Source organism: Myotis myotis, unplaced genomic scaffold (assembly GCF_014108235.1).
Source record: "Myotis myotis isolate mMyoMyo1 unplaced genomic scaffold, mMyoMyo1.p scaffold_m19_p_4, whole genome shotgun sequence".
NCBI lineage: Eukaryota > Metazoa > Chordata > Mammalia > Chiroptera > Vespertilionidae > Myotis > Myotis myotis.
Genome location: NW_023416346.1, coordinates 11,284,965 through 11,311,687, shown reverse-complemented (window position 1 = coordinate 11,311,687; position 26,723 = coordinate 11,284,965). Strand labels below are relative to the sequence as shown.

Below are 26,723 nucleotides of genomic sequence, written 5' to 3'. Positions count from 1 at the left end.
CATGTACCTGAGTCCCAGGCACGATCTGGCTGGGTCAGGGTGTGTGCAGTAGGCAACCGATAGATGTGTCTCTTACATAGATGTTTCTCTCTCTTTCTCTCTCTCTCCCCCTCCTTCCTCCCTTCCATTCTCTCTAAAAATCAACGGGGAAAAAATATCTTTGGGTGAGGATTAACAACAACAACAAAAAAATAAAATAAAATAAAAATTTTTCATGCATTCCTTCAGTTTCAATTAATTTGTTTTTTATTGTTTTTTACATATATTTTTATCGATTTCAGAGAAGGAGGGAGAGGGAGAGAGAGAGAGAAACATCAATAATGAGAGAGACTCATTAATCAGTTGCCTCCTGCACACCCCATACTGGGGATGGAGCCCACAACCCGGGCATGTGCCCTAACCGGGAATCAAACCATGACCTCCTGGTTTATCATAGGTCGACGCCCAACCACTGAGCCACGCCAGCTGGGCTCAATTTATTTCTACACAGGCAAATGAAAATCTATTATTCCTGAAAGCTCTACAAAGTGCAATGCTTTCCATTCTGGCGAGAGAGAATTCTCATGACTGTGATTTGGGTTCAAGTTGGCAGCCTCAGTACCTGTGTGCACCCCACACCCTGTTTAAATGAGAGCAAGGGGGGGGGGCAAGGACATAGAAACACACACCCCAAAAGAAAACATGAGGAAGTCATCAGGGACCAGAGACTTCAATCACTTTTTAGAAGACGGAAAGCAGATGGGGGACTGAAGGGTTACTGATCAAGCAGAGCTGAGAGGGCAGAGGAGGACTTGGCTGGGGAGAGGTGTGTCGCTCTGCAAAGCACAAGATCCCAGGGCTCCAAAGTCCCTGTACAGAGAAAGGAAAACATGAGCTTGGGGTGAAAACATCTCCCGAAAAGCTGCCAATCAGGCCCTGAGCTGCACTGTCAAGGCAGGAAGAAGGGAAAAGGGCCAGGACAGCCGTCCCAGAACGTCTCCAGTGCACATCTGTTCGCGTCTCATCGGCCAGAATTGAACGTGGCCAGCCCAGGCTGCAAAAGGGACTGAGTGAGAGAAGAAGAACTGCCTTGGCGTCTTGCCATCCCAAACAAGATCAGGGAGAGCTGGGATAAGGAAGACAGTAGAACAGCGGTTCTCAACCTGTGGGTCGCGACCTCTTTGGGGGTTGAACGACCCTTTCACAGGGTCCCCTAAGACCATCGGAAAACACATATATAATTACACATTGTTTTTGTGATTAATCACTGTGCTTTAATTATGTTCAATGTGTAACAATGAAAATACATCCTGCATATCAGATATTTACATGATGATTCATAACAGTAGCAACATTACAGTTATGAAGTAGCAACGAAAATAATTTTATGGTTGGGGGTCACCACAACATGAGGAACTGCATTAAAGGGTCGCGGCATTAGGAAGGTTGAGAACCACTGCAGTAGAAGGAATGAGAGTGCACAGTTTGAAGGCATGCAAGTGGGGCAAAGCTGTTGGGTTGGGCTGAGGAATGGCTGCCCCCTGCAGGCAGGCATATGCTCTCCAGGTCTTTCCTTCCTGCTCCCTGTACAGAAGCCAAGTGCGGGCTGCCAATTCCCCTGTTCCTGGGACGTTACTTCCCTAATATACAAGCAGCGTCACTCACCTGATCCATGTGGGTTACACTAAAAGCCCCTCTGAATGACTAAAAAATCATGTATGTGATGTGAAGGCACAGGCCCTGAACAACTGAAACACTTTCAAAAAGGAAGACAGTACAGCCCTAGCTGGTTTGGCTCAGTGCATAGAGCGTCGGCCTGTGGACTGAAAGGTCCCAGGTTCGATTCCAGTCAAGGGCACATGCCTGAGTTGCGGGATTGATTCCCAGTAGGGGGCATGCAGGAGGCAGCCAATCAATGATTCTCTCTCATCATTGTTGTTTCTATTTCTCTATCCCTCTCCCTTCCTCTCTGAAATCTATATCTATATCTATCTATCTATCTATCTATCCATCCATCTATCTATCTATATATATAAAAGGAAGTCAGAAGGAATCTGTCTATCTATATATATAAAAGGAAGTCAGAAGGAATCTGTGTACACCAGAAGGAATCTGTGTACACAGTTTCAAGACATACAGCTACAAGTAATCAAGAATGTGTGGTGTAGCCGAAACCGGTTTGGCTCAGTGGATAGAGCGTCGGCCTGCAGACTGAAAGGTCCCGGGTTCGATTCCGGTCAAGGGCATGTACCTGGGTTGCGGGCACATCCCCAGTGGGAGATGTGCAGGAGGCAGCTGATCGATGTTTCTCTCTCATCGATGTTTCTAACTTTCTATCTCTTTCCCTTCCTCTCTGTGAAAAATCAATAAAATATATTAAAAAAAAAAAAAAAGAATGTGTGGTGTAGCCCGGCCAGCGTGGTTCAGTGTTGATCATTGACCTATGAACCAGGAGGTCACCGTTCGATTCCCGGTCAGGGCATATGCCTGGGTTGTGGGCTTGATCCCTAGTGGGGGGCATGCAGGAGGCAGCGGATTGATGATTCTCTCTCATCATTGATATTTCTATCTCCCTTCCTCTCTGAAATTAAAAAAAACCCTCAATAATAACAATCTAGTTGAAAATGAGCAAAAGACATGAGCAGTTATCTCACTAAAAGAATATCTAAGGAAGGACAGCAAATGAGGATATGCAAACACGTTGCCCATCATCAGGGAGGAATGTACATGAAAACCATAATGAGAAACCACTATGTACTCAGAATAGCTAAGGTTAAAAATAGTGACAGCACTAAATGCTGGTGAGGATGCGAAGAAAGTGAATCTCTCGGCCAGTGCTGGTGGGAATGTAAAATGGTATGGGCATTTGGGAAGAGAGCTGGGTCCTTTGTTGGGGAATGTTCACACAAAATCTGTACATGAAGGTTCATAACAGCTTTATTCATAATACCCAAATCTGGAAGCAACCAGAATGGCCTACGATAGGGGAGCACTTCAATGGACTCTAGTCCATCCTTACCATGGAACACTTCTCAGCAATAAAAAGGAATAAACTATTAATATATGCAACAACCTGGGATGGATCTAAAAGGCATTCTGATGAGTGAAAAGAGCCGATCTCAAAAATTTGCATACTATATGACTCCATTTATATAACATTCTTGAGATGACAAAATCATAGAGATGGAGAACAGAGGAGTGGTTGCCAAGGGTTAGGGATGGTGGGAATGAGGGGGACATCCTATATGATAAAAGCCTAATATGGAAATCGACTGAACGGTGGAATGACCAGTCACTATGATGCGCACTGACGACCAGGGGGCAGACACTCAACACAGGAGCTGCCCCCTGTGGTCAGTGCGCTCCCAGAGGGGGAGCACAGCTCAGCCAGAAGCTGGGCTCACAGCTGACGAGCGCGGTGGCGGGAGCCTCTCCCACCTCTGTGGCAGCGCTAAGGAGCAGAGAGCTGATAGGTAAGGAGCAGCAAGCAGGCGGGTGGTAAGGAGTGAGAGGTCCTGGCCTGTGAGAGGGCACAGGCCGGGCTGCGGGATCCCCATAAGTGCATGAATTTCATGCACCGGGCCTCTAGTGTGACTATAAAGCGGGAGCACCAGGAACATCTTTGTGGTGATGGAACAGTTCAATCTCTTCAATGTATCTTGATTGTAGTGGTGGTTACGTATCTACACGTGATCAAATGGAATAGAACTACACTCACACATCATACAAATGTCAAATCCATGGTTTTGATACTGTACTGTTATTGAGCTCCTAGTAGAGTTGAGCTTATTGCATAAAATAAGTAGCAGAATGGCTGGCCAGTAGCACTTGTTTGCAACCAAAGAACTATAACTAAGAGAGCTTGGTACCAAGGAATGGGTACAAGCAACAGATCTTTGAGAAATATGCAGTATACAGGATTGGTTTACAGACTATGAGATTCCCACTCATATTCTGGGATGGGAAAATAAGAAGCCATGATACAATACACAGTGATGAGGCAGTTCCTCGAAGCGTTGCCCATGGTGACCTGGGACATTTGGTTAGAGCTCTTCAAAGCTAGGTATCTACCGCCACAGATCCATGTAAAGGGCACAAGATCAGATATCCAAGTAGATTCAGGAAAACCAGAGTAAAAGCAGCATAAAGTTGGCAGGGAAAATTCCTTTACTCAAGTTAACCATCTATGTTATTTGTATGTTTTTACCATGTGCATGGATTACAGATTGAGTCTATAGAATGAGGAATTCAAGGACCAGGGATTGAATAATTGCTGCCCTCAAATTATGAGCTCGAATCTCACATTTTGAATGCACAGCATGAAATAAAATTAAGGACTTTCCTTGACCCTGACTTATGAATCTCTTATCACTCGTTATTGTGGGGCTGAGAAAGCTGAAACCTGAACTTGGAAATTAATTGTATGGGTTTATCAGCAACTACCATTTCTGTGTGTTGGGAAGTAACAGTATACAGGTGGCCATAAAGTCTGGAAAGGTGGGTCATATTATTTTATCATGTGCTGTAATGTCCCACGATAAACCATTTATGATGATTCATCTGTGCTTTCAGACTTGGCGAACCCTGTATAATGTTCTGAATAATGACCGATTAGAAAGTCTTAGTCCACAGAATACAAAACGACCTTTGAAAGGGGGAGAAGCCTCCACGATAGAGGACCTAGACGAGGCAGATAAACTTCTTACTCAGCCTCATTACAAAGGTTGATTTGAACATGTCAGCCTTTAAATTAAGGACTCAGGAAAGCTTACCAGAGGCAAAACACATTCCAGTCAGACAAGTTCAAGAGTTGCTATCCCAAAGGTTGGTCTTTCAAATGTGCTTATCCATCAAGTCATTCCCCTCCGCGATGACTAAGAGTCACTATCACCCTCCCCCAGAAGTTACAAATGATGATTAAGGGCAACGGAAGCCTCCGACGTGGTAAATAAAGAACCAACCTCGCAACAGGCAGGCATCCAAAAGCAAAGCACAATCTCCACCATGAACTTGTCCCCGAGCCACCCTGTCTTCCTGAGAGAGAAATATCAATGATGAGGGAGAATCATTGATCGGCTGCCTCCTGCACGCCTCCCACTGGGGATGGAGCCCACAACCTGGGCACATACCCTTAACCAGAATTGAACCCAGGACTCATTAGTCTGTAGACTGATGCTCTATCCACTGAGCCAAACTGCCTAAGGCATCATTGATGTTTCTATCTCTCTCTCCCTCTCTCTCTAAAAATCAATAAAAACATGCCCAAACCGGTTTGGCTCAGTGGATGGAGCGTCGGCCTGCGGACTGAGGGGTCCCAGGTTTGATTCCGGTCGGGGGCATGTGCCTGGGTTGCGGGCACATCCCCGGTGGGGGATGTGCAGGAGGCGGCTGATCGATGTTTCTCTCTCATCGATGTTTCTGACTCTCTGTCTCTCTCCCTTCCTCTCTGTAAAAAAAAAAATCAAGCCGAGACCGGTTTGGCTCAGCGGATAGAGCCTTGGCCTGCGGAGTGGAGGGATCCCGGGTTCGGTTCTGTTCGGGGGCATGTGCCTGGGTTGCGGGCACATCCCCAGTGGGAGATGTGCAGGAGGCAGCTGATCGATGTTTCTCTCTTATCCATGTTTCTAACTCTCTATCTCTCTCCCTTTCTCTCTGTAAAAAAATCAATAAAATATATTAAAAAAAAAAAAAAAAACAATGAGAGAAAATCATAGATCAGCTGCCTCCTGCACGCCCCCTACTGGGGATCGAGCCCGCAACCGGGGCTTGTGCCCTTGACCAGGAATCGAACCATGACCTCCTGGTTCATAGGCTGACCCTCAACCACCGAGCCACGCCCGCCGGGCTTTTTCAGTTTTGCCACCACCATCATCGCCACCCACATGTGAGTGGTAACTGACGAGAGCAATGCTGACAAAAGGGAAAAGTCAAAGGTAACTAAACTCCATTTTGCAGAGTTCCCTCCACAACTTCAAAACCGCCACCCTCATCTCGGGTGCACCTGGGAAGCCCTGGGGCTGAGGTGGGCCTCCCCACCCCCACCCCCCCGGAGGGGCAAGGTGGAGTGACCCTCCTTAGAGATGACTGCTCGGGCTCAGGAGAAACCGGGGAGCAAACACGGCTGCACGGCTGGCCTTTGCCCTGCAGCCTCTTGGCCTTGAATCCTACAAACTGCTGGAGTGGCAAGCCTGTTCTCTGAAACCCCCTCTGGAGGAAACATCTGCCACAGGGTTCAAAGGGCTTTAAAAAAAGATGAAAAACAAACGTGGGGGTAGGGTGGGGGGGGAGTGAATGAAGCGGGGGCAATGAAAGTGGCTCTTCTCATTCAAACCATCAAATGACAAAGGAGTGACAGTGAACCGAGGAAAGAACGGATACAGTTCAGCCTACTGCCAGGCTCTCTGCCAACCCGCAGCTGGCAAAGAGACAGGAGAGAGTCCGGGCCCAGAAGGTGGGCGGCCACCAAGAGGGCAGACCCTGGGCACTGCCCCTTAACAGCTGCCGGCCTCCCACGGCCCCGCCCGGCCCAGGGCCAGGGGCATGCAAACATCCCACCCTTCGCCCGCCCACGAGATCCTAGTCCACTTTGGGAAAACAAAACAAGCAAACAAAAACAACCAAGACAAACTTTAAGGAAACCAAAGCGGGCTCCAAGGCACTAGGAAGAGGTTATCACTGTTTAACCACAAGTGACCGAGAACTGGGGGAAGAGCTGGGGGGAGAGAGGAAGACTTAAGAGCCAGGATTTCTGGCAAGTACTGTCTTAAAATTATACATTAACTAGGCGCATTGTTTCTCAGGCAGTAAAGCCCTCTGAGAACACATACATCAATTCCAAAGGCCAACTCCCTAAAGATCCTTTTCCAATACCCTTTATCTACCCACTGTATGATGTCCACTGAAGGCAAACAGGACTGCAAAGCCAGATACTTTGTGTGAAAGGTTTAGAAATTTGTCTGAAGTTAAAGGGCTAGTAAGTTTCAGACTCTAGGACTTAAATTAAGAGCATGGCCCGGCCGGCATGGCTCAGGGGTTGAGCGTCAACCTAAGAACCAGGAGGTCATGGTTCGATTCCCCGTGTGCCCAGGTTGTGGGCTCAATCCCCAGTGTGGGGCGTGAAGGAGGCAGCCAATCCATGATTCTCTCTCATCATTGATGTCTCTCTCTCTCTCCCTCTCCCTTACTCTCTCTGAAAGCAATAAAAAAATATTTTTATATTATTTTTTAATCCTCACCGGAGCATTTTTTTAAAAAAAAATATGTATTTTATTGATTTTTTTACAGAGAGGAAGGGAGAGGGATAGAGAGTTAGAAACATCGATGAGAGAGAAACATCGATCAGCTGCCTCCTGCACACCCCCTACTGGATATGTGCCCGCAAACAAGGTACATGCCCTTGGCCAGAATCGAACCTGGGACCCTTGAGTCTGCAGGCTGACGCTCTATCCACTGAGCCAAACCGGTTAGGGCAGAGCATATTTTTCCATTGATTTTCAGGGAGAGTGGGGGAGAGAGGGAGAGACAAGAGAGAAACATCGATGTGAGAGAAACACATTGATCGGTTGCCTCCTGCACAAACCCTGACTAGGGCCCTGGGCCAGGGAGGAGCCTGCCACTGAGGTACATGCCCTTGATCAGAATTGAACCTGGGGCCCTTTGGCTGCAGGCCGATGCTCTATCCACTAAGCCAAACCAGCCAGGGATTAAAAAAAAAAGTATTTTTTCAAAAAGAGAATGGACTTCAGAATTTGTGAGGGTTGGAGGAAGAGGAAGGGCACAGCACCTTCCAAAGTGCACAGCACGGGGGGCGGGGGGGGCTTTATGTGAGGGGCGCACATGGGTATTGATGGAAGTTCATTTCTATCGGAACTGCAGGGCACTCTGCTCCCAAGTCATCTCCTCACCTGGAGTCCAAGCCTTGGGGGGCTTCTCCACACAACTTGGGCAAGCTGAGCCCGTGAGGGACTAGTGCTTACCTGACGAAGGTACATGCAGGTGCCTGGGGTACAGCAATGAGTAGGAGACAAGACCCAACAACTACACAATCAGAGGGAGAGAGAGAGACAGAAACATCAATGATGAGAAAATCATGGATCGGCTGCCTCCTGCACACCCCCTACTGGGGATCGAGCCCGAAACCTGGGCAAGCTCCCTTCACTGGAATCGAACCTGGGACCCCTTCGGTCTGTAGGCTGATTAGATGGAATATCAAAGACGGTATGTGCTATGGAGGAAAATAAGGCAGAAGTGGGGCAAGGGGGTTTGCGATTTTAAGTAGGGTGTCCAGCCCGACCGGTGTGGCTCAGTGGTTGTCGACCTGTGAACCAGGAGGTCAAGATTCCATTCCTGGTCAGGACACTAGCCCAGGTTGCAGGCTTGATCCCCAGTAGGGGGCGTGCAGGAGGCAGCTGATCAATGATTCTCTCTCATCATTGATGTTTTTCTCTCTCTCTCTCCCTCTCCCTTCCTCTCTCTGAAATAAATTGAAAACAAATTAAGTAGGGTGTCCAGAAGAGGCCTTGCAGGAAAGGTGATTTTTGAGCAAACCCATACATATGTATTCTGTTCCTGTATATTTCTTTATATGGAGGAAAAAGAAAAAGTGAAGAATCAGAAAAGAAAAGTCCAAGTTACGAAAGTTGTGTTCTGGTTCCGTAATTCAGAGCTTTTCTTCCTGCCTCCCTCCTCCCCCGGGGTCACTTCCCCTCTCCCAGAGCTTTTGGCTACTTACTCTTGCCTTCCTATGCCCCACACCCAGAACCCTCCTTTCTGAGCAACACTGAAAGTTTTGAGCAAGTCACTGCTTAGGGAAAATCCCTACCTCAATGAAATGTCAACTGATTTCGTCTTGCTTGCCTCAGGGTACATTTGGCACCGTCTCAAGACATTTTTGTTGTCCCAAGTCGGGAGTGGGGCAGATATTAGTTTTCCCAACAAAGAATTACCGGACTCAAAATGTCAATAATGCCAAGGTCAGAGAGACCCCGACTTCAGGGAATTGGTCTTGACCTGGGAAATCGAATTCATTGTCAGGGAACAAATGACTTAGAAAAGGTTATCTTCTCTAATTTAAAATATTGACTAGAATGCGAGTGGTCACAAGGACACCAAACTCTTTAGTTCTGAAAGGCAGTCACCAAGTTCCCAGAAGGGAAGGAGTCCCACAGAGACCACACCTTGTGCTGGGAAAGTAGGGAGAGGACTAAATAATTTGAAAGTTGCACTTTCTTTTCTTTCTTTCTTTCTTTTTTTTTAAAAAAAAATGTTTTTCTTGATTTCAGAAAGGAAGGAAGAGGGAGAGAGAAACATCAATGATGAGAGAGAATCATTGATTGGCTGCCTCCTGCATGCTCCACACTGGGGATCGAGCCCACAACCCGGGCATGTGCCCTGACCGGGAATCGAACCCTGACCTCGTGGTTCATAGGTCAATGCTCAACCACTGAGCCACGCCGGCTGGGCTACACTTTATTTTCTATTATGCTTTCTGTGAAAAGAAACAACTCGGGCTCCAACAGCTTCACAGCACCCTACACCTGCCTCTGTGTCCTCACTTATTTCCTTCTTAGCCACAGCAGCAGGCCTGCACATAGTAGGCCAGCGTGAATGATGACCAGTGTGGAGTGATGCTACATGTGGTGGCCTAAGAACCAATAGACAGGTCTTCTTAGTGGAAACTCACCTGGGCCTGACTTATTTGTTAGTTCTTTTTTTTCTTTTTGGTTTGTTAATCCTCACCCGAGGGTATTTTTTCTACTGGTTTTTAGAGAGTTGAAGGGAGGGGGAGAGACAGAGAGAAACATGGATGTGAGAGAGACACATTGATTGGTTGCCTCCTGTACCTGCCTGACCAGCGTCAGGTATAGAGCCTCAGCTGAGGCGCGTGCTTTTGAATGGAATCAAACCCGAGACCCTTCAATCCGTGAGCCGATGTTCTAACTACGGAGAAAACTGGCCAGGCCTGTTCGTTCATTTTTTTTATGTGGGATAGGCACAAGTGAATTTTTCGGGATTCTCGACCTATTTAATGCCAGGTCATGGGAAAAGTGCTGCTTCAAATCAGACTAAAGAGAAAAGCAGTAGTAGGAATTTTACAATCAGTTTTATGTGTACTAATGGACACTATGTAAAGAATAAGGCCAGCCCAGACGGCGTGGCTCAGTGGTTGAACCTGAACCTATGAACCAGGAGGTCACAGTTCTATTCTGGGTCAGGGCACATGCCCGGGTTGCAGGCTCAATCCCGAGCATGGGGCGCGCAGAGAACAGCTGATCAATGATTCTCTCTCATCACTGATGTTTCTATCTCTCTGTCCCTCTCCCTTCCTCTCTGAAATCAATAAAAATATTTTTTAAAAAGAATAAGGCCAGAGAAAGCTTATAAAATCAGTTTCTCTAAGGAAGGAACTATATACAGTGGGGCCTTGACTTACGAGTGTCCCGACTAACGAGTTTTTTGAGATACCAGCTGTCTCTCCGCCGATTTTTTGCATTGAGTTGATAGAGTAATTTGAGTTAACGAGCTCCTTAACGAGCTCGGTCTCGGAACGAATTAAACTCGTAAGTCGCCGAAACCGGTTTGGCTCAGTGGATAGAGCGTCGGCCTGCGGACTGAAAGGTCCCAGGTTCGATTCCGGTCAAGGGCATGTACCTGGGTTGCGGGCATATCCCCAGGAGATGTGCAGGAGGCAGCTGATCGATGTTTCTCTCTCATCGATGTTTCTAACTCTCTATCTCTCTCCCTTCCTCTCTGTAAAAAATCAATAAAAAAAAAAAAAAAAAACTCGTAAGTCAAGGCCCCACTGTACTTAATGGTGGGAGAGACAGGTTACAGTTCAAACCTATTGCAAAATTATCATTTGACACTTTTTCAATATTAAATGTGGGCTATGGTCAGAAATAAAACTTTGGGTTTCGAGTCTTGCCAGGATAGGAACACGGGATGCCTGCCCCTGGACAGGCAGCTCTTAGAGAGATGTTGGATGTCCCAGTGCAGTTCAATGTTCTAGCCCGGTTTGAAGTGCCCGACAAGCATTATCTCAGGGAAGCATCACTATGACTCTCCAGGCGGGGCCATTTTACAGAGAAGAGAAACCTAAGGCACAGAGAGCTTCAGCAGCTTGCCCGAGGCCACACAACACCGAGGCACAGCCTAGTGTTGGCAATGAAGACTGGTAAGAGCCCCGAAGGAAAGGTGAACCTCAAGAAATAAGAATCAGCCGGGCTGGCGTGGCTCAGAGATTGAGCATTGACCTATGAACCAGGAGGCCACGGTTTGATTCCCGGTCAGGGCACATGCCTGGGTTGTGGGCTCGATCCCCAGTGTGGGGCGTGCAGGAGGCAGCTGATCCATGATTCTCTCTCCTCATTGATGTTTCTGTATCTCTCTCCCTCTCCCTTCCTCTCTGAAATCAGTAAAAATATATTTTAAAAAAAGAAATAAGAATCAGCAGGTTGGTGGGGTGAAGCCACCCATCACCACTTGGAGATTCTCCCTCCGAAGCCCACCCACACCTTGGCAGATCTGGATACGCTGTCATTCAGGGATTTAGTACGTTTTCTTCTTTCAGCTTTTTTCCAAATCCTCTAATAACAACAGAACAACTGGGAGGACCCACAGACTGTATCCAATATTTGAGGATAAACTCACAGCTCCACAAAAGCCGCCATCTACTCAGACGGTGCACCCACCACATAACTCTTGCAGTCATAGGGCCTCTTTTCAAATAGGCGGACAATCTCCCCACCTGCCCATCAGATGTACACACAGTCTGGTCTTGGGAGTTAGAGAGGGGGCTCAGCTTATGTTGAGTGAAAGGAAGCAGACAGAAAAGGACTGCCCACAGTTGGATTCTCTCTCTCCCCCTCTCCCTCTCTGCTCCTCTCTCTCCCTCCCTCCCTCTTCATTCACTGGTACGTGGCCACCACGCTGTGAGGAAGGCCAGGCCACTGGCATGTCCTGTGGCTGATGGGTCCAGATGAGAGCCTCAGATGAGCGAGGGAGTGAGTGAGCTTTCTGGTTAACTGCACCCCTGCCGGAGAGACCCTGAGCGACCACCTTGCCTTGCTGGGTCCCACTCACACCCAGAACTTTGAGAAATAATAAGAAAATGGTCACCCTCCCCTGCGGGCATCTTTGAGGACAGAGGTTCGAAGATTATCGCAGAGACCCTGAGGGCGGAATTACCTCTGAAATCCTTGCATTCCTCGTCCACTCACACACACATACAGGCGACCGCACGCACACACTAACACAAGGGATCCTGCTACATGCAGAGGGACAGTGAGTGAGCACTTTAGAGCCGGAGTTGGCTTTTACAACCCTTTCTGCTGACCAGACACAAGCATTTCAACACCAACGAATCAGACCTCTTGGATCTGCTCAAGTCTTTCTGTTACCCTGACTTCCGTCCACGAAGAAGTTTTCCCTGACCTTAAAAAACACTATGTCCAGGCCTCGGCCTCGGCTGATTCCCACCCAGAAGGGCTGCCCAGGGCAACCACCCACCGCACCCAAAACTCCGCACGCGCTGCTGCCCGCCGCGGCCTTCACCCCGGAGACAGGACCCCCGAGGGCAGGCTCCCCGGGGCCAGGGCCGCAGACGGAGGAGGTCCCGCAGCAGGCGGCGCGGCTGGTTCCTGGCTCGGCATCCCGCGCCCCGGGGGACCCACGGGGCCCGCTCACCTCGGGCCGGCTGCGCTTCTGCAGCAAGTGCTCCAGGTAGAGGTCGGAGAGTGCGGTGCGCATGCTGCCCCCGCTCTCGCCCCCGCTCGCCTTGAGCGTCATCTTGCGGGAGCCGGGCCGCCGACACGCGGAGACGCCGAGACCAGGGGCCGGAGCGCGGCTGCTGTGCGAGGGCTCGGTGCCTGCGGGGCGAGGGCGGCGGAGGCGGCGGAGGCGGCGCGGCTGGGCCAGTCTCCACCCCGCGGACGCCCCGCCCACTAGCGCCCTCGCCCCGCCCCTGGGCCCGCCCCGCCCGGCCCCCGCGGCGCTGGCTCCCGAGCGCCACCAGGAGGCGCTGCTCCCCTCAAGGCCCCTGCGGCTAAATTCCCAAGGGCTCCGAGGAGTAAAAACAGCGCCAAACAGGCCAGGGACCCCCCAGCCTCCCGCTGGTTGAGCTCGAGGCCCACTCCCTTGGCCAAAGTCCTGGGAGATCAGAAAGCATCTAGGACAGTGGTTCTCAACCTTCCTAATGCCGCGACCCTTTTCATACAGTTCCTCATGTTGTGGTGACCCCCAACCATAAAATTATTTTCGTGGCTACTTCATCACTGTAATGTTGCTACTGTTATGAATCGTCATGTAAATATCTGATATGCAGGATGTATTTTCATTGTTACACATTGAACATAATGAAAGCATACTGATTAATCACAAAAACAATATGTAATGATATATGTGTTTTCCGATGGTCTTAGGGGACCCCTGTGAAAGGGTCGTTCGACCGCCAAAGGGGTCGCGACCCACAGGTTGAGAACCGCTGATCTAGGGGCTTCGACGGCCTCCCTTTGGACTCCAGGCTCTACCCAGAAATGGATGCGGGTAGGAGACATTGCGAAAATGCCTCTAGGGCTCCTGCACGGGAGATACTCTGTCATTTGCATTGCTGTGCAGTGCTGGCTGGGGCGCCACTATACTTTGCTGTTCAATGATCAAAGGCCCCGATGGCCTCCCAAAGCAAACTGGTTTTCACCTGGATGGGCCACACCTGCTGCTGATGGACCACATTTTTGAGAGATCAGCGGAAGCGAAGGGGGACGACATTGGAACAGGATTCCATAGCATCCTAACGCCTTAATGGTGTTAAAACAAAACTTTTTACTGGACTGCGCAGGGCTCAGCGCTGTTCACTGTCTGTAGAAGCCTTTACCTGATTAAAAAAAACAACAACCTGGTCCCCTTTACACCAAGCTAATAACCTCACGGCATTATACGCAGTTAATTACTCTGTGTAATCTTATTTGGACTGGCTAGTAACTCAACCAACAGGAGGAAATCCAAGGGCAAGCGTTTGGAGCCAGATCACCCACTTTTGTTTGGCAAGAAGCTGAGCTCACATAATTGATGGCTCCCTTCCCCAAGATTGCCCTAAGGCCGAGGTCGGCAAACTGCGGCTAGCGAGCCACATGCGGCTCTTTGGCCCCTTGAGTGTGGCTCTTCCTAAGCCTCAGGAGTACCCTAATTAAGTTAATAACAATGTACCTACCTATAGAGTTTAAGTTTAAAAAATTTGGCTCTCAAAAGAAATTTCAATCGTTGTACTGTTGGTATTTGGCTCTGTTGACTAATGAGTTTGCCGACCACTGCCCTAAAGGACTACAGAAGGAGAGAGAGAGAGAGAGAGAGAGAGAGAGAGAGAGAGAGAGAGAGAGAGAGAGAGAGAGAGAGAGAGAGAGAGAGAGAGAGAGAGAGAGATATCAAAATTAAGAGTGTGATATTGTGCAGGTATAGACTGAACAAAGGGATAGATTAGAGAACACAGAAACAGCATGTGTAAAACGGGGGTATATGGTAGAGGTGGTAAGTAAAGGGGAACTTTTCATTAAGTGAAGCTGGAAAATGGTATTTATACTGAAAGAGATGAAATCGTAACCCTCCCCCATGCCATACACACACACACACACACACACACACACACACACACACACACTCACACACACACACTCTATTCCAGGTAGATAAGACTTAAATGTCATAAACACAACTTTAAAGCTCTTGACAGAAAACATTGGCAAAGAACTATGGGATAGAAAAAGATTTATTAAACAATGCAGCCCTAACCGGTTTGGCTCAGTGGATAGAGCGTCAGCCTGCGGACTGAAGGGTCCCAGGTTCGATTCCAGTCAAGGGCATGTACCTCAGTTGCAGGCACATCCCCAGTAGGGGGCGTGCACGAAGCAGCTGATTGATGTTTCTCTCTCATCGATGTTTCTAACTCTCTATCCCTTTCCCTTCCTCTCTGTGAAAAATCAATAAAATATATATATAAAAAAAACAAAACAAACAAACAAAAAAAACAATGCAGACAAACCATTGACTATAAAACAGAATATTGATAACTTTGACTTTGTTAACATTAAGAACTTTTACTCACCGAAACCAGTTTGGCTCAGTGGATAGAGCGTCAGCCTGCGGACTGAAAGGTCCCAGGTTCGGTTCCGGTCAAGGGCATGTACCTGGGTTGCGGGCACATCCCCAGTGGGGGGTGTGCAGGAGGCGGCTGATCAATGTTTCTCTCTCATCGATGTTTCTGGCTCTCTATCTCTCTCCCTTCCTCTCTGTGAAAAATCAATAAAATATATTTAAAAAAAAAAAAAGACCACACCCTTTAAAAAAAAAAAAAAGAACTTTTACTCATCAAAAGACAAAGCCAAAAGCAAAAAAGACTAGGTGTGCATTGGGAGAAAATATTTTCAATAAACACAAGTGACAAAGGATTCCTATTATGAATATATACGTATATGTATATTATATATATATATATACATACATGTATGTACAAAGTAATAAGAATATCACAAATAATCCAGTAGCGAAATGGGTAAAAATCATGAATAAACATTTCATAGATGGAGAAATACAAAGGACCAACAAGTATATGAACAGATATTCTACGTCATTAGTGATACGGGAAATGCAAATCAAGACCACAATGAAATTCTACTGTATACTCATTCAATTATCAAAAATTAATAGCAGCTGTTGGAGATGTGAACCCATATGAGCTCTTGAACACTGCTGGTGGGAATAACAATTGCTACTTAACAGGAAAACAGTTCCCCATTATCTCTTAAAATTGAACATGCATCTATCTTCCAAGATAAATTATTTTTTTAAAAAATATATATTTTTATTTATTTGAGAGGAAGGGAGAGGGAGAGAGATAAAAAACTTCAGTGATGAGAGAGCATCACTGATTGGCTGCCTCCTGCACGTGCCACACTTGGTGTTGAGCCCCCAACCCGAACAGGTGCCCTGACCCAAGAACTGAACCATGACCTCCTGGTTCATAGGTTGATACTAACCACTGAGCCATGCCAGCCAGACCCAGGAGAAATTCTTAAATATGTACCACAGGGACCATGTACACCAAAGTTCGTAGATATACTTTTGTTAATAGCAAAAACAACTCAAATGCCCATTAACTTCGGTATATTAACACAATGAAATATTAATGAAACAAGAAGAAAACAAATCAGAGATACATGCATATGTAAAATAGAGAAAAACCCTTCCTTCATTCCTTCTCACTCCCTAGAGGAAACAACCTTCCCCAGTTTGGGGGGTAACCTTCTGAGCCTTTCTCTAGGCCAGTGGTTCTCAACCTTGCTAATGCCGCGACCCTTTAATACAGTTCCTCATGTTGTGGTGACCCCCAATTTCATTGTTACAAATTAGACATAATTAAAGCATAGGGTTAATCACAAAAACAATATGTAATGATATATGTGTTTTCCGATGGTCTTAGGCGACACCTGTGAAAGGGTCGTTCGACCCCCAAGGGGGTCACGACCCACAGGTTGAGAACCGCTGAGTCTATGCGCATACAAAATATTCAGAACCAGAGTTGCCTTGTTTGTCCTGAAAGAGAACCCATAGAACGCATGGCTTTGCTCCTTCTCCCAAGCCAAATCTTTCTTCATTTCCCCCACCTCCCCATGAAGCAGGCCTCCTTTGGGGACTGACCCAAGACAAGATTTTATAACTAGAAGATTGGTTTCTGGGTTCAGAGGAAAACAAAGCCAGAAGCAAAACTGTCAAGGAAGGGAAAGGAATTGATCTGCCAGCAGGTTTTGACCTCATCTCTCTCAGTGGCCAAAGTTCACCCAACTGGGCGTTACTTTCCTCACACCTTTGAGTTGTGTTACTTTGGTCCTGGCTGTCACTGGGGAGTCAGATCCCATATGCCACAGTTCAGTGCTGAGTCCGGAAGTCGTAGGAGTCAGAGCTTCCATGAGTCTGTTCAGACTGAGTTTGAGAGGTATAAATTGGGTCCAATGTTCCCATTTTTATATGTCAAGTAACTACAGTGATTGATATCAATCCTTAAGAATAGTTTCTGTCTTAGTCTTTTTCCATAAAATCCACCCATTTAAAGTGAACAACTCATGCCCGGCTGGTGTGGCTCAGTGGTTGGGTGTCGACCTATGAACCAGGAGGTTCGATTCCTGGTCAGGGCACACGCCTGGGTTGTGGGCTCGATCCCCAGTGTGGGGTGTGCAGGAGGCAGCCAATCAATGATTCTCTCTCATCGTTGACGTTTCTTTGTTTTTTAAAAATTATTATTTTATCATCGTTGATGTTTCTATCTCTCTTTCCCTCTCCCTTCCTCTCTGAAAGCAATAAAAACATATTAAACAATAAAGTGAGCAATTCAAGTGTTTTTAGTATAATCACAGAGTTGTACAACCATTACCACTATCTAATTTCAGAGCAATTTCAACATTCCCACACCCATCATCAGTCATTTCCCAACCCCCTCCCCAGGCCCCTGGCAACCACAAACCTGTTTTCTGTAGGGTTACTAAGTGAATCTACCACCAGGGGCTAAAAAAAAAACTCACCCTCAAAGTTTTATAAGTACAGACTGGCCCTGGCACTGGTTGGTTGCCCAAAGTCACACTTCCCAGGTGGCCTGACAAACTTTAAGTAGATAATGTAACTGTAAGCAATTTCTTTGTTTTCCTAAAATATATTTGTATTGATTTCAGAGAGGAAGGGAGAGGGAGTGAGAGAGAGAAACATCAATGATGAGAGAGAATCATTGATCGGCTGCCTCCTGCAAGTCCCCCACACTGGAATCAAGCCCCCAACCCCAGCATGTGGGAGGCAACCAATTGGGAGGCAACCCAATCGATGTGTCTCTCTCACATCAATGTTTCTCTCTCTCTGTCTCTCCCCCTCCCTTCCACTCTCTCTGAAAGTCAATAGAAAAATATCCTTGGGTGAGGATTAACAAAACAACAATAAGAGTATAAAGGTATGAAGATTGGGAAAGAAGAAACAAAATTGTTACTATCTGCAGTTACTTATTGTCTTTGTAGAATATTTGAAAACCTACAGATAAATCATTAAAATGATAAGCACTATTAGTAAGGTTGCTGGCTAGAATCATTACACAGAAATTGATTGCATTCCTGTACACCGGCAACACACAGAAAATATAATTGAAAAAACACCATTTATTACAACATCTAGAATGATCAAATACCTAGGAATAAATCTGTCTATACAGACTGTATGGAGAGAATTGTAAAACTCTGTTGGAATCCATTAAAGAAAAGCTAAAAAAAAAAGGGGGGAGATAAGTCGTGTTCATGGTTTGGAAGACTCGGTTTTATGAAGATGTCAGTTCTTCCCAAACTGGCCTGTAGACTCGATGCAAGTCCAATAGACATCACAACAGATATGTTGTGTGAAACCCGACGATCTAATTTAAAAATAGGTGTGGAGTTGTAAACAACAAGAAGAGCAAAAACATTCTAGAAGAACAAGGTGGGGAGATCTGCCTCCTGATACCAAGACCTGTAGTTATGGTAATTAAGAGAGTGTGATAGAGGCACAGAAATAGACAAATAGCACTGTGGAACAAAAGAGAGATTAGAAGCAGATTTATGCTATATATATATATATATATATATATATATATATATATATATATACACACACACACACACACACATATACATACTAGAGGCCCAATGCACGAAATTCGTGCAAGGGGCCCAGCCTTCACAGCCTCAGCTGGCCCTCACAGCCCTGGCTTCATCTGGAAGGTTGTCCGGACAGTAGTTCTGCTGTTCGGTCTAATTAGCATATTAGGTCTTTATTACATATATATATATTTTTTCCCATTGATTTTTTTAGAGACAGTGGAAGGGAGAGGGAGAGATAGAGAGAGAAACATCGATGTGAGAGGCACATCATTTGGTTGCCTCCCACACACGCCCCAACCAGGGCTGGGGATCGAGCCTGCAACCAAGGTATGTGCCCTTGACTGGAATCAAACCCGGAACCCTTCAGCCCATGCGAGGGCTGACGCTCTATCCACGAGCCAAACCAGCAGATTTATGCATATTTAGACCTTTGGTAACATGACTACAGAGCCGTAGGGAAAAGACAGACTTGCATTAAGTGGTACTGGGCATGTTGGAAGCCATATCATCAAAACAGAAACAGACTGGTTAGAGGTGCAGGCAAACATTCTATCCAAACGACTGCGGTTGGACGAAGTTCAGAGGAGGTGACTCCTTGGACACAATTTAAAGTTTTTACTGAGGCAGAGCTCAGGGTGGAAAAGTACTGGGCAAGCGAGTCAGCTGACTCCGAGGATGGATGGTCACACAGCTTGTCCTTTTTCTTTTTTTTTTAAAATATATTTTATTGATTTTTTACGGAGAGGAAGGGAGAGAGATAGTTAGAAACATCGATGAGAGAGAAACATCGATCAGCTGCCTCCTGCACACTCCTACTGGGGATGTGCCCGCAACCCAGGTACATGCCCCCGACCGGAATCGAACCTGGGACCCTTCAGTCCGCAGGCCGACGCTCTATCCACTGAGCCAAACCGGTTTTGGCATCTTGTCCTTTTTCAACATCCCATGCCTTCTTCTGGTCAGCCAGTTCCAGTTCAAGGTGCTCACTACTCAGAATCTGATCTTGCTCCTTGGAATTTATTGCAAGTACCTGCTTTTTTCAATTCTTAGAATTGCCCTTAGGCACAAACGTTCAGTTCAAAGTTCAGGAGTGGAAAAGGCTAGCTTCTTACAAGATTGAAAACAATAAAATTGGACTCTACCTCACACCATATAAAAATTAATTCCAAGTAGCTGAAGGACTAAAATATGAGAGGCAAACCTACAAAGCTTTTAGAAGACAATATGGGAGACTTGAGATTTTGGGGTAGAAAAGTGTTTCCTTTTTGGGGGGTGGGGTGTAGAAAAGGCTTTCTTAAATAGACATCAAATACACTAACAGAGAAAAATGATTGCCAAATTCGACTACATTAAAACAAGTACTTCTACTCATCAAAATACATCACATCGAGAGTGAAAATATCATCCTGAATTCCTGCTGACAAATAAGGAATAAATGAAACTACAATTCAGAAAAATGGGCAAAATTCATTAACAGTAATTTCATAAAAGAGAAAGACAAATGATCCATAAATACGTGAGAAAGGTCTTTAATTGCCCAGATGGCATGGCTTAGTGATTGAGCATCGACCCATAACCAAGCAGTCATGGTTCCATTCCCAGTCAGGGCACATATCTGGGTTGCGGGCTTGATCACCAGTAGGGGATGTACAGCCGATCAATGATTCTGTCACCATTGATGTTTTTTTATCTCCCTATCCCTCTCCCTTGCTCTCTGAAATCAATAAAACCTTTTAAAAAGGCCTTTAATCTCATCAGTTATCAGGGGAAACGCAAAGTAAAAAATAATAAGATACAACTTCTCATCCATAAGATTGGCAAAAATTGAAAAGCGGATAATATTGCATGTTCTCAAGGAAGTGGGATAATGAGAACATTACACTCCTCCTGCTTGCTGGTAGGACTATAAATTGGTTCAATCACTTTGGGAAGCTGGCATTGTATAATGAAGTGAAGTGTGCACTGACCCTTTGACCTGGCAAGTCAATCACTGGGTGTATTCTTTTTTTTTTTTTTTAAATATATTTTATTGATTTTTTACAGAGAGGAAGGGAGAGAGATAGAGAGCTAGAAACATCGATGAGAGAGAAACATCGGTCAGCTGCCTCCTGCACATCTCCTACTGGGGATGTGCCCGCAACCCAGGTACATGCCCTTGACTGGAATCGAACCCGGGACCCTTCAGTCCGCAGGCCAACGCTCTATCCACTGAGCCAAACCGGTTTCGGCATGGGTGTATTCTTTAGAGAAATTCTTGCATATGTGGCCCACAAGACCTGCAATAATATTTATAGAAGCTTTATTTCAATTAGGTAAAACCCCGAAACCATACACATGTCCTTTCACAGTTGATGGTCTAAGTGAGTAGAGCCCTTTTCATATAATAGGATGTTACACAGAATGGATGAAAACGGGCTAACTACTACTGCAAGCACCAGCATGATGGATCTTAAGACATAAAGCAAGTAGAAGGAGAAAATCACAGAATGCATACATATGATTTAGTTTTTCTGAAGTTTAAAAACAAGCAAGACTATTATGCTGGAAGACAGGTCAGTGGTTACATTAGGGGTGAGGAGGAGCTGGTGATGCGAAGGGGGGAGGCCAATCAATTTGTTTACTTTGTGATCATTCTTAGAGCTGAAAACTTATCTGTGCTCTTTTCTGTAGGCACACTATACTTCAGAAAAAGAAGTGAGGCCCACCTGGTGTGGCTCAGTGGTTGAGCATTGACCTAGGAACCAGGAAGTCATGGTTCGATTCCTGGTCAGGGCACATGCCTGGGTTGTGAGCTCCATCCCCAGTGTGGGGCATGCAATCAATGATTCTCTCTCAGCATTGATGCTTCTATCTCTCTCTCCCTCTCCCATTCGCTCTGAAATCAATACAAATATATTTTGAAAAAAAAGTTAGAAAATTCTGGGGCATTGAGCCTCAGGGTACCTCAAGAATTTAAAAAATACAGGCAAAATTAAATAGATATTGCCAAACATAATGGCCAAAAATATAAAGGAAACTGATGAAATAACACAATGTACAGGACAGTGGGAGGAGAGAGGGCTATGGGCTTGGAGTATAAACTGTTACAACTATTCTGTGGAACAATATAAAAAACCATAAAATGGTCATAGCCTATAACACAACAATTCCGCATTCAGCAACTTAAGGAACTTGGACAAGATATAAAGACTATAAAGATGTGTGTAAGGCCCTGACCAGTTTGGCTCAGTGCATAAAGCATCGGCCTGCAGACTGAAGGGTCCCGGGTTCGATTCCGGTCAAGGGCATGTACCTGGGTTGCGGGCACCTCCCCAGTGGGGGGTGTGCAGGAGGCAGCTGATCGGTGTTTCTCTCTCATTGATGTTTCTGACTCTCTATCCCTCTCCCTTCCTCTCTGTGAAAAATCAATAAAATATATTTAAAAAAAAAAAAAGATGTGTGTAAGGATGCTCATCAATTGTTTGTGTAGCAGAATCCCAAATGCTACTAACCCTGAACTTGGATGTTCAGAAAAATGCAGCTCTTCTGTTGTTGTTTTTTAAAATATATTTTTAAAATTGATTTCAGAGAGGAAGGGAGAGGGAGAGAGAGATAGAAACACCAATGATGAGAGAGAATCATTGATTGGCTGCCTCCTGCACGCCACACAAAGAGGATTGAGCCCACCACCCAGCCATGTGCCCTGACCAGAAATTGAACCATGACCTCCTGGTTCATAGGTCGACGCTCAACCACTGAGCTATGCCAGGGGGCTGACTCTGGTTTCTTTGCTGCTATTTGAACATACCAGGGGTTCTCTCTCAGTCCAGTGCCTGTGCCCTGCTGCACCTTCTGCCTGGAACACCTGTTGTTGCCTTTGAATAATCTGAATCCTCCACTGGCAGGGGCAGGGGCGCTCCACAGGAGCCAGGATGGGTGTCTGTTTTGCTACCTGCCTGGAATAGTGCCAGGCTCACAGTAGGTGTTCAGTAAGTGTCCACTGAGTGAATGATTTCAAACGCAGAACAACAAAAGGGAAAAGCCAGTGAATAATTTATAAAACCATTACCTGCATTATATTTATAACTAGTGACCCGGTGCACGGATTCGTGCACATTGAAAGGAAATTAATTAGAAGGTGGCTGGCAGGGTGGGACTGAGCCAGATGGGCCAGATGCCCTGGAGCCAACCTCCTGCAGTCCCTCCCTGGCTGGCTGCACCTGGGGTGGCACTGTTGCTCAAAGGGCATCTGTGGAGTGAGCCAGGGTCCCTCTGGCAGGTGGGATCACTCAGCCTGGCCTGTGGGGATGGGGCTGAAACAGACTCTCCAACATCCCCTGAGGGGTCCCAGAGTGTGAGAGGGCACTGTGCAAAGTTGCTGTGGTACAAGGTGTGGAATGCAGACGCATGTGTGCAGTAACCAGATTCGGGTGACAGTGCCCCAGCAACAACATAACCCATGGCTGAAGGTGGAATCGTGCAGCCCTGCAAGGAATCGGGCTCCCTCCTCTCTGGTTTCGGGATGCATCACCCGAGAATCACTGCTGCTAAGCCACTGCAGGTTGGCAGCTCCTGTGTTGAGCATTTGCCCCCTGGTGGTCAGTGTGCATCATAGTGACCAGTCAGATGGTTGGACACTTAGCATATTAGCCTTTTATATATATAGACAAGGAGAACTTTCCCACCAAATACAACATTCAAATTCATAATTTCCCTTAGTAATCTGTCTATGGCATTTATAGCATGACTGGATGCCATGGTGCATTCATCGATAATGAGAACTTGGGCCTTTTTAATAGTTTTAGCAACTTCACTGTTTATATCGAGTCTAGAAATTGAAGTTTCATTTAATGGAATTGGTAATTTATATTTGAATGAAAGGTTCTTCCACCAAGAAGTAAATTTGCAGCAATTCCTGTAAATGCTGTGGGTAAAACAGTACCACCACAACCTCTAATATTATGTACTAAAACTTCATGGGAGCCCTGACTGGTTTGGCTCAGTGGATAGAACGTCGGCCTGTGGTCCCAGGTTCGATTCTGGTCAAGGGCATGTACCTTGGTTGCAGGCACATCCCCAGTGGGGGTTGTGCAGGAGGCAGCTGGTCGATGTTTCTCTCTCATCAATGTTTTCTAGCTCTCTATCCCACCCCCTTCCTCTCTGTAAAGAATCAATAAAATATATTTTAAAAAAACTTCATGGGGAACAGCTTGGGGAGGGCACAGCCCTTGGCAAGGCAACCCAGGACTCAGTGAGTCCATGCTTTGAAGGCCGGTTCCTGCCTCAAACCTCGCCCTCAAGGGAAACAGCTCAGGAAGGGTGCAGCTGTTGCTAAGAGGACCCAGGACTCAGTGCGTCCACACTCTGAGGGCCGGTTCCTGCCTCAAACCTCGCCCTCAAGGGAAACAGCTCCAGGAAACAGCTCGAGGTTGGCACAGCCATTGCCAAGACGACCACTGCAGGACTGACTTCCTTCCGGTTGGTCGAGCCTCGGTCGTGACGCGCTACACCCAGGGTTTTTATATAAATAGATAGTGAAAACATAGAAAAACCTTAAATGCAGTCACACACTGCTGAAGGACGAGGAGACTTCTGAGAAATGTTAGGTGGTTGTATTGTTATGCAAACATCTTAGGGTGCCTGTACACAAACCTAGATGGTGCAGCCTACTGCACGCCTAGGCTGTATGATGCAGCCTATTGCTCGTAGGCCTGTACAGCACGTTACTGTGCTAACCTGAGAGTAAATCAAGCACAAGAGAAAATAATGCAATCAAGAGCCATGATGGCCCAGCCAGCGTGGCTCAGTGGTTGAGCGTCGACCTATGAACCAGGAGGTCATGGCTCGATTCCCGGTCAGGAAAATATATGGAAAAAAATTATGTAGACACTTATTTATTGATAGGGAAAGATATCCATGATATGTCACAGTGAAGAAAAAAGTAAGCTACAACATAGCATGCACTGTGTGCTATTTAGTAAAAGAAAAATTATCCATGAGTTTCTGTGACTGTGTGTGTCAGCATTTCTCAATCCCGTGTTCCAATTTCTGCACGTTATACCCTCTGCTGGAGGTTCATATTTGCCTTTAAAGGTCCTATAACAAAGAAACAAACAACATGGAAACAGACTCACAGATACAGAAAACCGACTGACAGCTGTCAGAGGGGAGGGAGTTGGGGGAGCCTCATACACACAGACAGCAGTGTGGTGATTACCAGAGGGTGGGGGAAGTAGAGTAGGGGAAAGGGGATAAATGGTGATGGAAGTAGACTTGACTTGGGGTGGTGAGCACATCATACAATATACAGATGATGTATTATAGAAGCGTACACCTGAAACCCATAAAATTTTATTAGCCAATGTCACCCCAATACATTCAATTGAAAAAGAAGAAAAAAAAACACCATGCTTACATTTGGTTAATCCAGCATCTCTCAAAACTTAATTGAGCCCTGGCTGGTTTGGCTCAGTGGGTAGAGCGTTGGCCTGAGGACTGAAGGGTCCCAGGTTCGATTCCGGTCAAGGGCACATGCCCAGGTTGTGGGTTTGATCCCCAGTGGGGAGCGTACAGGAGGCAGCCGATCAATGATTCTCTCTCATCATTGATGTTTCTCTCTCCCTCTCCCTTCCTCTCTGAAATCAATAAAAAATATATTTAAAAAATTTAATTGACCTCAGAGCCCCTATTGTCTCATAACGTTTTTATTAAAACAGAAGTATTGTTTCCTAGAAAAGATTTTGGGAAACTGGTACTATGAGCATAGGAAGATTTGAAAAGAGAACACACCAAAATGTTAACAATGTTTATTTCCGGGCTCTAGAATTATGGATACTCTTCCTTCTTTTTGTATCTTATGAAAAAAAAATTTTGCAACAAGCATGCGTTACTTTTATAATCAAGACAGTAATAGGGTATTACCATTTTTCAATTGCATGTTTTAAAGGAGAAAATAAGACAAAAATAGTGCAAGATAAATACAATTTATTTTTTTATGTTTTTTTTTTTTAAATTCATAGATACATTCTCATTATAAGCAAAGAGCACACTGCACTTTCTTGAAATCCAGCCAACTAAACTCCATGCTTGCCCAATTGAATCTTCTAGGACTTTATTGGTTTGGTTCACCCACAAGAATGCTGTGGGAAAAAAGAGAAAATAATGAATGCTGAACAAAGTTTAAACTCTTTTCCACTCTCCTGGTCTGCACAGTTACATCATCTTTTCCAAGATAGGAACTTAGACAACTTCTTCTTTTAATATGAACCAAATGCTTTGATTTGAACCAAATGCTTTGGTGACTTGAGAAAATGTTTCTGGTATAGGTAGGATTGGAGGTGGAAGTAGAAGTATGGTCAGATAGTTTTTCTTCTTTTGTTTTTAAAGTATCTTTTAAAAAACACACTAATCGCCCTGCCGGCTTGGCTTAGTGCTTGAACGTTGACCTATGAACCAGGAGGCCATGGTTCTATTCCTGGTCAGGGCACATGCCTGGGTTGCAGGCTTGATCCCCATTGTGGGGCATGCAGGAGGCAGACAATCCATGATTCTCTCTCATCATTGATGTTCCTCTCTCTCTCTCTCTCTCCCTCTCTGAAATCAATAAAAATATATTTTTAAAAAAAGAGGCACAGAGAGATTGCTTCCTGGCCTTTTGGTTAAGATCAAGTGTAGTATTTGTTCTTATCAGTTTACTATCTGGTACGTCCTCTAGCCGAGGACAATATATTAAATGTATTTTTGGAGCAGGGAGATAGAATAGAGCTTGCTCCATCCACTCTGCACATTAACCCAGTACTGCAGTACTTCTGGGAAAAGTGCACACACACTAAAGAAGCACAAACTTTGCAATCCTTGCTGTGAAATGTATTAATACAAAAATCAGCTCTGGCCAGTTGCTCAGTGGTTAGAGTGTCGGCCCACAGACCAAAGGCTGGAGGATTGGATTCCTGGTCAAGGGCAAGTACCTTGGTTGCAGGCTCAATCCCCAGGCCCCATCAGGGTGCATGTGAGAGGCAACCAATCAATGTGTCTCTCTCACATCTCTCTCTCTCTCTCTCTCTCTCTCTCTCTCTCTCTCTCTCTCTCTTTCTCCCCATACCCCCTGCT

At 45.9% G+C, this 26,723-nt stretch overlaps 1 protein-coding gene and 1 non-coding gene across 2 annotated transcripts in view; one reads left to right on the top strand and one right to left on the bottom strand.

Moving 5' to 3' along the window:
• The window catches only part of MPP1 (membrane palmitoylated protein 1), a 37,581-nt gene extending 24,718 nt beyond the window's left edge, over positions 1 to 12,863 (bottom strand). The window contains exon 1 of the mRNA XM_036305290.1: positions 12,664 to 12,863. Within this exon, the coding sequence (XP_036161183.1) occupies positions 12,664 to 12,765 (102 nt within the window). The 5' untranslated portion in view covers positions 12,766 to 12,863. The remainder of the gene's footprint in view (positions 1 to 12,663) is intronic.
• A 13,389-nt stretch (positions 12,864 to 26,252) lies between these two features.
• LOC118654921 lies at positions 26,253 to 26,442 on the top strand. Its single transcript, XR_004967160.1, has one exon. It is a non-coding gene; the product is annotated as a U2 spliceosomal RNA (small nuclear RNA).
• Positions 26,443 to 26,723: the final 281 nt, after the last annotated feature.